Here is an 18,274-nt window from a genome sequence, read left to right on the forward strand (position 1 = left end):
AGGATTACGTACCATGTCAACCTCAGAAATACTGTCCAAGCTTTCAACTTGCACATCCACCCCAACAGGAATCGCAGGGCCTGAAAGAGAATGAGAGTTAGATATGTAAATAAATGTTCTTTCATATCTTCTGCATTTAATTAGCACTTCTAAGGTGACATGCAAACATTTCTGAGCTTATGTTGTGCATTTCTGTCAAAGGTTCTTCAGGTAGGGGCTGGGGAATGAGTTAGTGAATAACCATGTAAGGGCCCTTTTGAAACATTGAATTATCTTCCCCTTGGCATGTGCTGCAATGTTGACACTTTGCCAGTTAGTCTAGAACTTGGATGAAACATTTGCCTATGTTTTTTAAAAACTAGCCATCCTATCTTAAATTGTAGGCCTTTATGAACAAATTTAGCCCCAAGGACAGGGGACTGAGATGAAGACATGGCAAGCAATGAGCTCTTCCTTGGAGGTTTCTAATTTTTTATCAGCAAGGCAGGCCACATTAATCTCTCAAGAGCCCATCACCATCTTGATTCATATTACTCACTGATGATATTGCTAGTTTTCCACAGCAGTTTTAAAATTAGCAATCAGAGAGCTCACAAAGAGCAAATAATCAGAAAACATCCAATAATGAATGGACACGCCTCTATTACTAGAAGCCCTGTATCAAAACTTCACTGTAGACTGCTGCTCATTGATGACCAGGACCTGTTCAAGATCCCCATAGTGTGCCCTCATGCAGCTTTTCCCAAATTCTGGTGGTAAGTGCCTCCTCAGACAAGCACACCAAGCATGACCCAGCAGGAACTGCTGAGGAACAGTCCAGGTGGATCCAGGGTTGCCTGGTGCTCCCAGTGTGTGGCAGTGGGACTCACAGGGCTCACACTGATGACCCTGTCCAGGGTGTGCCTCCAGCCTGGGCACCGTCAGTGAGACAGACCATGCCAAAGGAAGCAGAAGCCCTGCAGATGTGTCTGAGAGTTGTCCAGCAGAATTGAATTTTCCAAGGACCACAGTGGCCCCCCATGAAGATTTGCAAAGACTTTTAGCTCCTAGAATTTGAACCTGATTAGCAGTCAGATAACACATAAAGTGCACCCCAATCCCTTTGTAAACTCAGACCCACATTTGCAGTGCCACAAACAGCAGGGCCTGCTGCATGCAAACATTTAGCTGGAGTAGCATCCTTCTTGAGACCACACCAAAGCTCTGCATACTACAAGTCTAAGCAGAGGGCAGAAATGTTGCTGAGAGACCAGCACATTTTTGCAAGCTGCTATCCATCATGCTCCTGTACCTACAGCAGCATGTACACACTCCCACACATCTTCAGGGCTTTTGAACCCAGCCCTTATGTTTGCCTCTGCTGGAGGAGAAAGAGGCCCCAGGTCAGCCCCAGTAGGGAAAGGCCCATGAGACAAGCTGTGACCAGCCCCAGTGTAGGTTTGCCAGGGCTTTGATAAGCCAGACTCACCTGATTACAGCAGAGCACACTGATGGTGGCACTGTCCCCTTCCCACATGCACAGCTCCGGCTTGTTATGCCCATGGTGCCTGTCAGCAGCAGTGCTGGGAGCAGGCACCTTGAACAAACCCTGTGGAGCAGGACCAGGCTCCTCAGAACCACCAAGTCCAGTTTAAGTGGCTGTTGCCCCCAGCAGTGAAGCTCAAACATGGCTAACCCAGCACTTTGAGGTGAATCCCAGATGTTTACAAACACCTACATGTCACATTCAGACACACAGCTGTGCCAGCAAATTGCCAGCAATCATTTGCAACTGAGAGAAAGAATTTTTCTGTGACATTTCTCTTGCTCAGTAAAACATGCTTTGGTTTGTTGGGTACCTAACAAGGTAGCAAAAAGCACTGTATCTGTGGTGACAGGAGACACTTTGATGTGCAGTACAATCAACAGAGAAACAGCTCAAGCCCAGGGCTGTGTGCCCAACACATGCTGGGCAGTCCCCCACAACTTCCAGACTGCAAAGGAGACTCTCTGTGTATGAATCCTTAATTTAGCCTTGATTTAGGAAATCAACACCCACACAAAGTCTATTTACTGTGATGTCTATGCTTCTCTGAACACTAATCACAGATTAAGCCCCCCTCCCAAAAACAACAACAAACAACTAAAAACTAAACCCATAAACATAAGAACACTGCCAAGCTGATATCTGTCCTGCTCTCCTTCCCTATCTGCCCTTGAAAATAAAATACCATGTTCTTTTCTTTGTTCATGTTCCTGCATCAAACACTCAATAATCAGCTGTTATCTTATTGCAAGGACAAAGCCTAAGGTTCAGTCTGAAGCTGGCACAAAGCTTTATTAAATCCAAAAAAAGGGTGTTCCATGTTAAGATGTATGGTCAGGAAAGTTATTGAGAGAAGAGGTCCAAGGCTGGATTAGATGTATTTTCTCCAGTTATTCACAAATTTTGGTGATGATAAAACAGTGATTGTAATTGAAAGAGGGAGAAATTATTTGAACACTGTACTCAAATGTTTAGTGTTTAATACAGAAACTTAAAGATGAGTCTGTAAAACCAATTTATCAGCAGAAATATTTACTCTGCCTTTTTTGGGCAAACTCCTACTACAATCAGCAGGAGTAATCACTGCTTTTTTCCTTCTCCCTGCTCCTCACTCAACACCTGGGGCTGAGACAATGAGAGAGCACACAAATGCCAATGAGGATATGATGAGACACAAAGACACTTTGGAGGAGGTTTAGACAAGAAGCTGGACTGAGCAGGGAAGGGTGAGTGAAGGGCCAGTGCAAATGTTGCTGCTCATGAGGTAGCGACAGGAATCAAACGATCACCAAGCCCTGCTCTTGGCAATGAGCATAAGTGATAATGATAACTGTATATTAAGTGATAATGATAACTGTATATTAAGTGATAATGATAACTGTATATTAAGTGATAATGATAACTGTATATTCACTCTGCCCATCACTCTACAAAACGTCAAGTAAGATGCAGTTTTGCAGAGGTACTTGATGCAAGCAACACTGAAAGTGCATGCAGCTTCTGAAGCAAAGCAGAAGCCCGTCTAGAAATGACCTCTTTAAACCGTAGAAACAAACCCTGGGTTTCCTTGAAGGTCGTGTTGGCTACAGCACATACCATTGAATTAAATGGCTGTTGATCACCCAGAGAGAAATGCCAGGAGATCTTTGATCTCACTAACCCATGGAGTCAATTAGGAACTGCTAGCTTTTTAATCCTGTCCCTCTGGCAACTGAACAGTTGAACCACAGAGGCTCAGGGTGTTTTGCCAAATTCCTCATCAAATGCCACTAGGGATGAGCAAAAACTAAAAATCCCTCTGTATTAAGAGGGAGCAGAGTATGATGAGGGTGTGAATGTGAAGGAACAAGAACAGCTTAGATGGTAAATGACAAACTGAACTGGTAGACAGAGCAATTAACTTTGATGACAGCATTAGATGTAAAAAAGCCCTCATCAACCAGGCTTTCTTGGTCATAAACAATATTTTATCAATATTCACCTTTTCTTCAGAAACAGAAAATATAAAAGGATCATCCTAGAGAATTATAAGCAACGTAAGACTTGAACACGTTAACAGTGGAGAGATCTCAAAGCTCTCTCAGCTGGAGAGATCTCAGCTCTCTCTCAAAGCTCAGGCTCCTCTCTAGGATGTTCACTGCTGGACAGGAAGCTAAATGGATCCATGTGAAAGCTGGGAATATGGCTGTAAGAGGGGGCAGTGCTGCTTTGCTCAAAGCCTGCAATCCAGCAGAGTTTTTCAGATCACATTTTAGAGTCTCTGAAAAGTATCAGCCAAATTAATGGAATTTTGGGTTGGTTCTGACACAAAGAAGACTTTGTGGCTTGTTCCATTTTGCAAAAACTCCAGTTTGAGTATCAAACTCTGCCCCAGATTGAATGGGATGTCTGGCCTTGGACTAACCTCTCCAGGGAACCCAGGAGCTTTCCACAAGTCCTGTGCAGGAATGACTTCAGAAGGAGCCCAACATTAAAGCCTGTTACATCCCGGTGTGTCTTCACATCTAAAACACAACCAATGAGCAGCATGAAAACTTCAAAGTGTCAGTCAGTCCCCAGTCAGAACTGGGCACAAACGTGGTTTTTATTTCTGAACACTGGAGCAGACTTTGGAAGAGAGGGAAGAGGGTGCTGCCATGAAGATACCTGGAGTCAGTTTTCAACTCCACCTCTGAGACTAAAGCTTTGTGACATCTCTTTAATTTTTCTCTTTGGCAGTGCTTTCAAAGGCTCGTTGTTTCTTTCCGAGACAGTGTCCACTCATCTGTCTTTGAAGGAGGGAGGCAGATCAAGGCTCCAAGATAAAAACATGTACATGAGAAACAATTGGGTTTGAGATTTCCTTACTGACAGGTATCTCACGCACACCCAGAGAGACTGCAAACCCCTGTGGGACCTCTTGGGTGTGGGCAGCTCCCAGGCAGGCAGCACCAGGACATGCTCATCCCCCTCCTCATGACTGCACAGCTTCATCCCTCTGCGTCTCACGGACGGCTGCTCATCAGCAGAGAAGCAAGTTCTATTCCAGCCCTTGTCACTAACACTCAGTGAACTCTTCTTGCTTTATTCATCCCACTGTTCATCCATCCTGGCAAAAGCACTGCCCAGAAAGGGCAGCAAGGACCAGCTGACTTTAGGCTACTCGGCTATGAGCAAATATAATAAAAGTAAAGCATTAGGCTGGTCCTCAATAAAGAAGATACAGCTATTTTAAGTATCAACTAAAGCTGCTTACTCACAGGCTCCCTGTAAAATACGAGATGTCATAAATGAAATGCTTAAAATGGGTGTTTAAGCAAGGCAGCAAAACAAACATTTACATAATCTTTAAATATTAATAATAGTAAATAATACCTGAACATCTGCTACCTAGAACAAGGTCACTGACGTGGAGATAACTCCCTAAGGGTCAAAAACCCTGCAGTCTCTTTTAGCTTATGGACGCTCTTTGACCATCATCAAAGCAAAAAACTTTGTCATTGCCTCTGTGCCCTATTGCCTGTTTAATGGGCTGAGGGCAGGCAAGACAGCCGTGCTTATTGGGCTGTGAATAACACAACTTACACAACATTTGTTTGCTCACTTGCTCTTTCCAAAGATACTTTTTTCTTGAAAACCCCTTCACCTTTCTCTAATATTGAGGGTTTTTTCATTCCACTTTGCATAACCCTGGCCTGCTCTGCCAGTGGTCACAGCTGTGTTGGGCTGGCAGTTTGGTGACTGTCCTCTGCAGACCAGCAAGTGTCACCATGGCCACCATAAAACAGCCCGGTCTCCTTTTTAGCTTAAGGTGGAATTGCAGGCTGGCCCACCAAACTTGGGAACCGTCCACAGTACTGGGTTTCTTTAAGTCTTAATGCCACTCACCATTTACTTATGGTATTATTTTAATTTTACAGAATTGAGGTACCTTTCCCACCCGCAAGGTAACATCACAGACACAATGCAATGCCATGGAGCTGGAATCTCAATTAGACCAGAGAGAGTCTTAGGGCAGCAACCAGTTACAGTCATGTGAATCCCACAGGCTCCTCTCCTCCACTTCAGCAGTACAAAAGCCTTTTTATTCTCCCCAGGTCAGACCACATCAGTTTGACTGACATTGCCACAGCCAGAAGCTGGAAGGACTCATGGTGCATAGCGAATCACTGTGACTGCCTGATGAATAGCATTACGGACAAAACTGTGAGGATCACCTCTTGCCAGACTTTTTTCCCCTTTCCTTTATGTTTTTTTTTCACTAGGCTTATCATCTGTCACTAAAAACACACTGTGCAATCCTGCAGCTGAGCAAGAACCTGTAGCACCTGCTATCTCTGTGCATCTGAGTCAGGATTTCAAAGGCTGGAGCCTCAACAAAGCTGTCTCCATGCTTTGCTCCTCATCACATGCAATTTCAGTACAACTTTGCTAATGCCACACCCTTGTCCCAAGAATCTCTGCAAGTTAAGGAGGTTTTAAGCAAAAATTTTTTTAAAACCCATCATGTTTTTCCTTTATAAAAAAGGAATCTTCTCAGCAAAGGCTCTTAGGGTATTTCTCAGTTTTATAAATGTTATTCCAAATTTTGGCTCTAGAAAAATCTTGATGCCATGAGGGGAGGTAGCACAGGAAAACAAGGCAAAAGAGAGATTAAAATGGAGTTCCATTAACACTAGAAGAGTGTCTGTGTAATTATGTGTGTCCGTTTGGTGTGACCTGTGCTCAAATGCGTTCTGCAAGGACCCTGTGACACTGATGAAAACAGTAAAATTCAGATGTTTCCAGAAATACAGTGCAGTGGCTCCACTGGGCGTCAAACCATCAGCACAACAGAACCAAACCCTGCAGCTTCCCCCCAAAAGAGGCGTGATGCCCTGACATACATCCAGTTAGGGGAGAAAAGAGCAATTCCATGGCCCCCCAGCTGTCTCCAACTGAGGCAAGGTAGGGAGTCCAAATTTCCTCCCAGAGAAACCCTATCATCCCACCCATCAGACCAGTCTGTTGTCCAGAGGACAGATCAGCTGCAGAGAGGACAGATCAGCACCTTCAGTTTGTCCATATCAGGCACTCAGAAGTCAACAGCCAAGCTCCAAAAATTGAGATTGGCTAAAAAAAAAATATTTAAAAAAAAGGTCAGAAAACCTAAGACAGCATCCTCTGATGCTTATAGCGTGGGAGGGCATACCTGGGATTTAGGGAGGCATGTGCACTTTGGTGAATTCACACTTGTACAGCCAATTCATAAAGAAACCCAGAGCCAGCTCCCAGACCTCATCCTTGAGCCTCAGCTGCACCCAGGGCTCAGTGTGTTCCCACCAGCCCCAGGGAGATCTGCCCATGCTCCACCCAGAGGGCAATTTAAGGCAAACTCTCCAACCCTAGAAGTAGCAGGCTAAGTTAAAGCTGATTAGAAAAACGCTACCTCCAGTGTTTAGGCTGGACTACAACTTGTTGGTAAATAGCATTGCAGGGGCAGGAAACACTGGTTATGACAGGTTTTGAATTCTGGAGTTTGCAAATATATATCTAAATTGTGAGCAGGGGTCAGCACTGTGCTCTCAGAACAGCACATCTGCACTGAGGGGCAAGAAACATCTTTTCAGCCACACCAGTAATGGGCAGGTCTGAGAAGCTCTGTTCTATGGGCCAGGTGCAAAGGGCACAACCCTCTGTGTCCCGCCGGGCAGGGAGAGGTAGCCCTTCACCCTAGATGGCCAATTGACAAAGGATGCAGCATTAGTCATTCAGTGAAAACTACAGAAAACTCTGTCCTCAGCTCTGGGAGGATTTGGTTATTGATGTAATCAGAAGAGGGATTGCCATACTGGTATTTCAGCAGGTTTTTTTTCAGGTACCCTCTTATCTGTGCAGGAGTGAATCTAGAAAGGTCAGGCAAGCACATTCCTGTAACTGGGTGTGACTTGAAGGCAGAAGTGAAGTTGGCAGAGGTCTCCCCTCCCACTCTTTTATTTGCTTATGAGAGTTTGAGACAAGATTTTTTTTCTGGACAAAAGTATTCCATTCTTTTATTTGCTTAGGAGAGTTTAAGATTTTTTTCTGGACAAAAGCATTCTGTTTTCTCCTAGTAATGACCGGCTGTGATCTACCCAATGAGTTCTTTACTTTGCAATTCAATCACATCAGCTGAAAAGCTCTTTGCAACTTCACAACCATAAGTGAATATTAAAACCTGCAGCTTCTTCCTCTTCTCAACAGAGTGAAACACTTACTGGGAGGGTCCATCCTGAGCTCTGGGGAATGCCAGCCAAAAACAGAGCCAACTGCAGCAACAGGAAAGAATGTAGGAAATGTACAGAGTACAGAGGGCAAGAAGGATGAGCATGAGGCCTCTCTGAATTGGCACCAAGTCTTTTCCCTTCACTCATGCATCTGGACAGCGGTTTGTTTGCTTGGTTTTTAATTAGATTGTTAATTGGATAATTGGATTATTCTTAATTAGATTAGCACGGAATCAAGAGAACCATTTTATCCTCACCTCCAAAGGCGGGCCGCATGGTGAAGTCGTGTTCGTCGACTCTGAGAAGCTGCTCTGTCTTTCCTCTCCAGGCTTTGGTCAAGTCGCGATTCTTCTTAAAGATGTGACTGCGAAAGACAGCAACAGCATTGCTCCGATGTCTCTGGGCCCGAGTGCCACGACCGCCAGCCCGGGTTCGGAACCACGGGAGCAGCAGCTTTGCAGGCACAACCCCAGGGACTGTGGGGAGACTGCAGCACCAGAACATAGACACAGAGCTGCCTTTCCACAGCATCCACTCAGAGCTTTGTGCCCCACAGGCAGCCCTGCTTCCTCTGCCCCCTCCAAGGACATGGTGCTCCCTCTGCCCCAGACACCCCTGCTCCCGGGTGGCACGAGGCAGAGAGCACAGCATCTCCCAGGGGAGCTGCGTGCAGTGAATGCTGCAGCTGAGAGCAGGCACCAGTGGAAGCAGCTGGGTGCCCCACATTACCTGGCCAGGATTTGGCCAGGTACCAAGGCAACATTGGCACGGAAAAGCTCTTTCCAATGCCGGTCACGCAATGTCATACACTACTTGGAAACTGCCCCACTAACTTCACCAAGTCAGTGCCAGCAGTTTGTGTGGACAGAGGGACTTCTGGCTTTCAGCAACAACAAAACCACCCATTCCTCCCCACAACAGAGGGAAGAGAGGAGTATTAGCTGATGAAGCCTTCAGACCCTCACTTTTCTGAATATTAAGGTAGGAAAAATTCTAACTTTTTATTTGACATATTGTATGATAACAGTGGAACAAGGATGACAACAAACCCATGAGAAAAGTGCGAGATAGTCACTAAAATCCCATAAGGGGTTAACTAACCAGCAGACAAACAAATTGCATGCACTTCTGGAAGAAAATCCAGATCAGCATCCCTGACTGTTCCGCAGTGGTGTGGGTGGAAGACTTGGAACACTGAAATTAAGGTTCCTCAATCCCTTTGCTCTGGACATAAGAGCTGACCATGTTGTAAGTACTGCTGCAATTAGCTGGTTTCCAGTAACTTACTAAAAATAATTAGGATAAATAGGAAGAACTTTATACAAAAGGTTCAGGTTCCTTTTCCTATATGGAAAAAATATGACTGAAAATAAAAAAAACCAAAAAATCTTGGAGGAAAAATAAAGAGACTACTTAGGCTTAAAGTCTTGATCAAGAATTGAGAATACAAAACAATCCCCCCACTCATAAATGTGGGTGTAGAAAGGGATGTTCTTAGCTTCATTAAAATATTAAGCACGATAAGTATGAGCCAAAGGGAGCATAAATCACAAATCGGAAGGATAGTTTCCCATCAGAGCACTCAGTTCAAGAAAGAAATGATGAAACCTAAAGGGTGTTGACAGCTGCAGCTAATATTTCCTTACAATAAGGAGGTGAAAAGGAAGCAACAGAATTTAAAAATAATTGTATCAAATAGATGTTTTGAAGGAATATAACCCTTTGTACCCCAGGGCACATGCTACATAGGAAGAGTTGGATCTCCCTCAGGTTATTTTGGGGTCCTATTTCACTTGGGATGACAGAGCTTCTCTCCGTGCTGGCTGTGAGAAAGAACCAGCCGGATCAAGCGCCCTCCCGACAAGGCTGCATTATGGTTACCTAAAAGCAGGGGTGTAAAACCAAGCACAACCATTAAGGGCAATGGTTGGAGGCAAAAGCTTGGCTTTTAACTGCTTGCTGCAGGGGGGAAGCCTTGTTTTGCTGCAAAGTTAGGGCTGCTGCCAAAGCGCTCCACTTCACCATGCGCTGCACAGGCTCTGTGCCCGAAAAGCTGGAAGTCTGGAAAAGGGATTTTCCTGTGTCTGCTTGACTTTAATTATCAGGGAAAAGCCAGAGTACCAGCGAACGTTCAATCAAGTCTCTCTCCTCAAAGAAGGGGGTAAAAAAAAAATCCAATAAAACATTGGATTGCACTGTACAAGGAATTAGTATGGAAAACCTTGGCAGTATTATCTTGCAAATCAATGGCTCAGCCTCACTGAAATGCTACATTTTGATCAATTATTTGAAAATCATCAAACAACAAAGAGCACACAGGAGAGCTGCTGAAAACAGTCTGTGGCTGCAGAGGTTTAGAGGGCTGGCTGGGGACATGGATACTGTCTTAGGAAGAAAAGAGGTTTTCAGACACATCCTGAGCCAGGGTTTGCATTTAATAACCATCATTTAATCATCGGTTCGTGCCCAATCCTTCAGGTATTATGACGGCCAATTCAGATTTTACAGAAAGAGCTATGACAGTCCCTTTTTAATCAATTTAATCCATTTACAATATTTTTGTATTGAAATATTTTTAAAGACAGGAAGTCTACACAGCCTTTAAAATTTATTACTACTTTTGTCTATTCAATCCAATTCAAGACCGAATTTGTTTGAAAAAAAATTTCTTTATAATAGCATTTGACATCATTTGTGCTGTATCTTCTGCCCCTCCCTGGCAGTGCCCCATGCCAGCCCCACTGCTGTTTGGTATAGGGAGCATCTCATTACCTGCAGCTAAGGTGGCACCAGCTGCCAGTGCTCTTGCGGAGCTGAAGTGTGCTCTGAGCGCTGCTGCCCACAGGGTGCCTTTACTGACAATCTGATCACCAGTATCTCATAAATCCTCCTTGATGTACTTATGGTCTTTAGCATTCCTGATTATAGATTTGTCAGGGTTTCTTTCAGCTTTATGCATTCTTTGCAATTCACCACTATTCATTTAAATCCACCCATCTCCCTTTGTATTTTTGCCCCATTTTTCCTATATAATTTTATTGCTGTTTATTTTTCATTCAAGGGGCATATATTTGATTAATCTGACTTCTGTGAAGAATTGTTTCTGTTTAAAGAGGAGAGAAGGTGACAAATAGCTCATTGAGCTTCTGTAAAGGCTTCTGTATTATTGCCCTAGTTTTTTAAAATATATTTTCATTTCCAGTCACTTTACTCAGAATTGTCTCAATTGCATAAAATAGATGCCTTTTCTATTGCCCAATATATCAAAGAGAATGAATTCTTGATGGCATGAGAAACTACGGATAACAGCTCAGCAGGATTCAGAAAAGAGCAGGTGTCTACGCAGACATTCAGACCTTCCCAGAGCAAGATGAAGAACTTTCAGATTGGAAACAGTCCTCGTGCTGTAGGGCACGATGCAAAGGCTAAGTGGTGAGCCTGTAAGGAAACGTGGTCTCCATCCCGAGCATGGCACAGCTGTTGGCAGCCAGAGTCTGGCAGGTTTCTGCACCTTCTCAGGTGGATTTTTGTCACAAGATGGTACCTCATGGTCATGGGGCCTTGGTTCCAATTACATATTGGGATGCAGAGAAGTATTTCTACAGTTTCAGTGAAAATCTTACCATCTTTCAGTATGTTCTCTGGGGGTAAAAAATCCCAAAATGCATTAGGTGAAAGCATCATTCACTTTGTGTAGCAGCAGCCACAGCAAGTTAGAGGAGATGCACACCCAGCACCAGCACCAAGGAAGGTACAAGGCCTCCTCCTGTTTTTCTAACCACCAAAGCATGTGACTGCTGCAACACAAAGCCCTAGCCCTAGAAGCTTAACCAAAAAGAGAAGGTACAAGAACAGTTTATCACTGTCATAATGATTAGCTAACTCCTAGGTGAGAATTCCAAATATATTTTCACCACTGTGTTATGGGTGCATCTTTAATCTTAATATGCATGGATCATATGGGATCAGATATGGTTGAGAAATTTCTGACAAACTGGCAACATCAAGATCCTCGATTTTGGTGAAGTCTCTTTCCAATGCCTGTCAGGGCCACCAATTGAAGTGCTTTAGGAGCCCCAGCTGCCCAGGAAGGCCACACCAGTCTCTATTGCTTCCAGAGTCTCAGGAAAGAGGTACTCTGTTGCCCTGTCTCTGGATGTAACGTGCTTCACACTAACTCATCTGTGGGTTTATGCTGGGAGCAGGAAGGAAAAGAAAGTGACTTTCCTTGCCAGATTTCTAGAAAAACTAAATCTGACTCTGGAAAAAGGATGGACACAAACTCAAAGGGTGTGAACAATCACTGCTGTCATACACATTCTCTCCCTGTTTTTTCCCACATTGTTCTTTGGCCATGGCTGATGCTGCAGTGTTGGGAAAAAAAAGCTTCAGTAGACATCAAACCCTGCACCAGCAGTGCCCTGGGCTTGAGCCCCAGGCTAGCCATACACCTGTAAAAAATGGCTATCACATTTCAATCACTGAAGCACTAACAAACTCCGAATTTTTAGAGAAACCACCAATAGAACAAAGAGGATCTGTGAGAGCTGGGAGGTACCACAGGCTAGAGAAGGTGTCTGCAGTATCCAGCTGAAAAACAGGAAAAAATGCAGCTCCACAAGGCAACAGAGGGAAGTCGCTGTTGGCAGCAGCAGCTTCAGCAGGGATCACAAGTACTTGCTCCAGTGGAATGCTGTTTGGAAAAAGTTTGTGTGCTGAGCCTTGTATTGCTGGGTCCTTGTGATTGCCCTCTGCTTCTAGGTCCCAACCCAAGTCTGGCATGTAGCACGCCCTGAAAATGGCATCTCTAATGGCATCTCTAATGAGATTCTCCAAAGGACTGATCACTTCCAAAAACCTTGGCAGGAAGTCTTTAACTAAGAACAAGCCAAAGCCACTTCTGTATCAAAGGCAGCTTTTCTGCCGCTGAAGCACGAGGTTTGACGTGGCTGGTAGGAGAGAGGAACAGGCAGACTCAGAGTGGGGTGGGCGCAGGTCCCTGGAAACACAGCATTCACTGGCACAACAGAGATGGTAAATGTCTCCTGAGTTCTCAATTTGTGCAGAGCAATAAACATTACCAGAAGCATTACCACCAATCTTTATAGAGCAGTAAATATTAACAAAACCACTAACTTTCAGAGTTTCTTTCTGTCTTTTGGAAATTCTGTCCAGCTGAATAATCTAGCAGGATTGCCAGCATTTGTTTACCATTTCTTAAAGGCAGCCACTGCTGAGCTACTGAAGAGTACCAAAAACCATTTCAAAAACTCAGTCCTGGACAATCCAGCAGCACTTGCTTGGCATTTGGGGTAAGGCTGATGCTCTGAGGAAGATGCAAGCACAGCTACATACACTGCACAGCCAGTACTACCCTCAGCAAGTCTGACCTGCCCTGGCAGCACGAGCCCAAACTGTGCACAGCTCTCTGGAAAATCCCAGCTATCAACACAGCAGCACAGACCATCTGACACACACACCTGCACCTTTCCACATTTACACTGTTTCCTTCAGCACCAGGCTGTTCTTCCTCTGTGTAAATTTATTCTCGGGTGCGCAGGTAAGGCTGGGGCAAACATGCCCTGCCCAGCAGTCACCCAGGAGACTCCAACAAAACATTTTACTTCTCAATTCATTCATCACTTGAATTCTCCAAACAAAATGAAATGCAAAATTTTTTAACCAACAATGCTGTTTCAGTTCTAGACCCCTTGGTTTCATGCACCATTTGTACATCTTGCACATCGGCAAGAACACACTCAACTTCATAGAAACCAGTATCACTGATATCCTTCAGTTTCTCAGTCTAAGTAGCAGGGACTGTACATCACGGAAAATGTGAAAAACTACTATCAAAGTATAAAGGCAGGAGCTGCTACTCCATGAGCACACACCAATTTCCTACACAAAGCCTGGGCTCTCCAGAGCATAACATGAGGAATCTTGGGCAACAGTCAGGGCAGTGATGCACACAGGCAGTTGTTTCTTTATGTTATACCTCAATCTGTAGGAGCAGAGATGTGTTATCAGTGTGGGGGGGATGCAGGAGTAAGAGAAAATTAAATTCAAGGCAGTTTCTAATCAAGCAAGGATTATCCATTCAGCACGCTGGGCAAGGCACTGCTCATGGATAAAAATAATGTGTTACAGTGTATTAACACAAACAACCAGGAGTAATTAATGATGCACAGGCGACTTAACCTGGCAATCCTTAATTTGGCTTCGTAACCTGACTTTCCCCATGTTCCTTTCCCACTTAGGCATAGGCTCAACAACTTCTCCCCAGAATGGTGGCAGAGAGCTGTCCCAGAACCCGCAGGAACAGCCACACCAAGTGCCCAGAGCTGCGTGGGGAAGGTCCTCTGCATCCTGGGAACCTCTGTGCAATGTCCGAGTAAGAAACTGCAGCGCTGGAGGAGTTCTGCGCCTGCACAACCCGGGTGATATTCTTGAAGTCCGTATTAAGACCTTTAGATCAGGCTGATTCATCACCTTAGTGGACACAAAATATCAAACTTACCAACTGTAGACCCCCCAATATAGGAATAAATTTTCTTTAATAAGAAATGTTTACTGTAAAATTTACTCTGCTTCTTATGGTAAGTCAGTAAGAGAAATACTAAGCAGAAAATGTGATGAAATAATTTAAAAGACCATTCTTTGAATTTCTCTTACATGATTAGGAAAGCAGCCTAAGAACTAGCTTTAGTTTTCTTTTTCCTAGAATAGTCCACTATTCATTGTTGTTTTAGGGACAACTAAATTTTTTATCTACGTAATTGATAATGAATATGAAATTTAAAATAAAGACATTTGAATATTGAAATATAAAAATGGAAATATAATTGAATAGGAAAATGAAAATATTACTGATACTGCTCCATACACTTCTTTTTGTTGCAACATTGCATAGTTCTCTGCATTTAAAATTTCATTCTCATTTGACAATCCCTAAAAACCTGAATTTATAAATTTTTTAATAACTACATTGCATAGGAATTGTATGCATGTGTGTGTGTGTATATATATATGGCATATAGTTCCTCAGATCCTACCTAGATGGAAAATTGTTCATTTAAATCATTACACCAGAGAATACTAAACAGTATTGTTATTCTTTGTAGTGCATTTATAAAAATAATTTTAGCAGTGCATTAGAGCGCAGACTTCCACTCTGTTACAACTCATGAAAATATCGGCACTGTAGAACTTTTCTCCAAGTTCAAATAAAGGTCAAAACTTTTAAAGCAGGAAACTTTTACTTCAGGACAAATTGATATTTAAAGAAGGATTTCCACTATGTTATTACTTCAGAGTATGTGATCTTTACTACACAGAAAGGTTTGCAAGGAAGTGCTACTGTTCAATCCCCCACATTCCTCAGAATACAGACATAGGAATATTTTCAGAGTTGAAAGATCTCATCCAGTAATTGAGATTCTGTGAACTTCAGTGGTAAAACTTCAGTTGACTATAGGATTTCAGGATCAGACCCTGGCTCTTTCAGCTTTTTAACATTTACGTCACTATAAGCATATGCCACTGTATTTTTTCAATAAGTAGTGTAAATCTGATAGCATATTATGTTTTCTTTGCTTCCAATTTATCATGTTTCTTTTCAAAACATTCAAGTAACAACACTCCCTATAGGAGTGTTGAGTGATAAACCAAAAAAGTCCACAAAAATAAATGAAAATTTGGAAGTTTACCATAGTGAAACCATTTAATAAGATGGATTAACCCAATTTTATTTTTGAGCCCTTCAAACAATGAATAGTCTTGTAAGATATAACTGCCACTGGATGACATAACCACAAAAAAGGATAACATACTTTGGACTGTCTGGCAGGTTTGGAAGATTATCTTTTCTAATGTAAACCTCCAGACAAATCTCAGCAGCAGTAATTCTAATAAACTTTACTAAGACTTTTAACTCATTCTTGTGTTTTCACTTAACTTTAAAATACTTTTTTTTTACGCATGCATGTATTTATTAAAAAAAAAAAATTTTTAATTTTACAATCCCCGGCTAACTTCCAGCAGTTAATTTGTTATCAATTACCACAATGTGTGCTAACCAACTTCCCCATCTCAAACAGTCAGAGCATGATGGGCAATTCCAAGCGAATGTAAGTAACACAGACATTTCAGCAAGCAGGTGAATAACCTGCCCTGAAACAGTGCTGAAACATTAAACAGTATGCACATTTGACCATCTCTGTTAACTGCAATTCCTCTGAATTCCCTCAGAAATTTGCATGTATGGCTGAGAACAATTTTACCACAATCCATGCCAAAGCAGTCAACTTCTTTGCAACACCTGCCTCACTCACAGTTAATCAAGGTTAGCCATAGAATTGTCCACTTACCCATAAAACTGATTAGACTACCAGAGACCATTACAAAAACATTATCTTGTAAAGCTGTTCGCACACACAATATACATGAAGACATTGACAGAGTAGGATTTTATCTCCCTGTAGTAATGTAACACTGCAGGAAAAGATACAGACATGGTATAGTAACCCTTACCTTGCTCTCTGCACATCCAGATGCGTTGTCCACCTCCTTCTCCTGTGCTTTCTGCTTTCCACGAGAAGAACTAAGCAGAAGATTAATAAAAGGAGTTTTGTGAAATAAGGCATCTTGCTGGAAATGGGAGCCGAGCACTCTGCACTCCAGTGACCTCCTGCAGTACAAGTCCCCCCGGGCTTGAACATTGAATCGACTCTAATTCTGGCGTGTCGCCTTGGTCGGCGAGCAGTGGCAGGAACGCTGCGTTCCCGGCGTGATGCATTCGACAGGCTCTCGGCGGCTTCGCACTCAGCGCTCTTCCCTCATCACCGCTTAATGATTGGCCATTACTCACCAAGTTTGCCTCACTGCACATTGCCACTGCGTCCTAAAGGATACTTGCTAAAGCCATTATATAAAAACCCGCAATTCTGCACGCCGGCTTTTTGCTCAATCCCCTAATCTCAGTGCTATCCTCCTGCCAGACTGTAAAGCCAGGCTGTCCCTTTTCATTAGGCTTTCTACGTTTTTTGATCCTCTGTACGGCATCTTTTTCAACGGGTAACTGCCTGTGCCACGTTTCAGATGTGCATCTCATTGTAAAATGTACATATTTTAATGGATTTAGGGCAGTTGAGGCTCTGACTCTTCATATTGTTGGAGACAGAATATGAGCTACTTTCTCTGAAAAAGCTGACTTTATTTACTGTTACCTTAAAAGGAAAATTTAAACAGTAACTCCCAATCTATGCATGCAACCGCCTTTACATAAACCAAGTGACCATTGATTTTTTTTTCCAAAAGGCATTTGCATAATCAGGCATTTTAACTTTTATCAAAGGAGATCAAAACTAAAATTCAAATCAGCTATTTCTTTAATCACAATGACGAGGCTGTTTCCAAAATCCATTCGAGGCTTATTTCCTCACAGCCCGGTCACAGGGCAACGCTGATTTGGCCTCTCTGTGCAGCACCGGGCCGTGCTGACAACAGCCAGTGTGTGGTACAGGGGCAGAAGTCTGCTCGGCACGGCAGGGACCCTGCAGGACAAGAAAGCACATTCAGAACAGAGACTCCAGAGGAGCAGGCGACTCAAACCCCAGCAGAACGGTCTTGAGGGTCAGACCTCTTCCAGAACCCTCCTCTGTGAGCCCACGTTTGCAGTACTTGGACAGGGATTCAAGCACCACACCAACAAGGAAACACAGGGCTTCTATCTTAGAGGCTACAGGTTTTTTAGGGTTTTGGTGTGGGTTTTTTTTTTTGGAGGGGGGGGGAGAATTTGTGTATTGGTTTTTGCTTGTTTTTGTTTAATTTCTAATGAAATAAGACATATTAGGTAAAAATATGTTAATTAACATATTGACATCAAATTGGTCTGCAGCAGAAAGTCTAACTGCTGAACAAATAGATACTTTTTTTTGTCTGAACTTCCTACAAAAGCTATTTTTTTCACCTTTTTTCCTTTATACCTGCAAACAAGATTATCAACAATACAGAGAAACGCTAATAGATTTTGGGGTGCTTTCTAAATTTACAGTCTCCCTTAGACACAAAATCGGTTTTCCTTATTTCAGAAGTTGTTATAGCTACTTTAATGTTGCAATACAGTAACATATAGTTGATAAAATTTAGGAAAGCTCTAGCTAGCTTGATAAATACTTGCTGAAAAACAGGATGAGAATCTCACATAAGCCAGTGCTATTATGTTTGACAGCAACAAAATGAAAGCTAGCTAAACTTCCTTGTCTTTGAAATAAACATGCTGAACAGTAATTTGAACAATAATACAAGAGGAAAATTACTCCACTTTATTCTATTTCAGTATTTAAATAGTCAAAGGCAAATGTTCTCAAAACCCTAGCAACTGTAGGTCTGCTGCCTCTACATGCCTTTTCACGTATTCATGAATATTACCAGGGACTTACAATAAGTAGATCTCTGGGTCCAAAATATTGATTTTAAGTTAAAAAATTTTTAAAAGAACACATTGAACAATCCCTGAAAAAAA

The 18,274-nt window shown here is 42.8% G+C and overlaps 1 protein-coding gene across 2 annotated transcripts in view; it reads right to left on the reverse strand.

The window, feature by feature from the left end:
- Positions 1 to 18,228, reverse strand: part of LOC119698861 (gamma-aminobutyric acid receptor subunit rho-2) — a 37,057-nt gene extending 18,829 nt beyond the window's left edge. The window contains exons 1-3 of one of the 2 annotated variants that reach the window (XM_038131510.1): positions 16,282 to 18,228; positions 8,007 to 8,113; positions 13 to 80 (exon numbers count right to left, since the gene is read on the reverse strand). In XM_038131510.1, coding sequence (XP_037987438.1) covers positions 13 to 80; positions 8,007 to 8,113; positions 16,282 to 16,469 — 363 coding nt within the window. In that variant the 5' untranslated portion in view covers positions 16,470 to 18,228. Of the gene's footprint in view, positions 1 to 12; positions 81 to 8,006; positions 8,501 to 16,281 lie in introns of those variants that run through there. The other variant, XM_038131509.1, reaches the window with a different exon arrangement.
- Positions 18,229 to 18,274: the final 46 nt, after the last annotated feature.

The sequence above is a fragment of the Motacilla alba genome, chromosome 3 (genome assembly GCF_015832195.1).
Source record: "Motacilla alba alba isolate MOTALB_02 chromosome 3, Motacilla_alba_V1.0_pri, whole genome shotgun sequence".
NCBI lineage: Eukaryota > Metazoa > Chordata > Aves > Passeriformes > Motacillidae > Motacilla > Motacilla alba.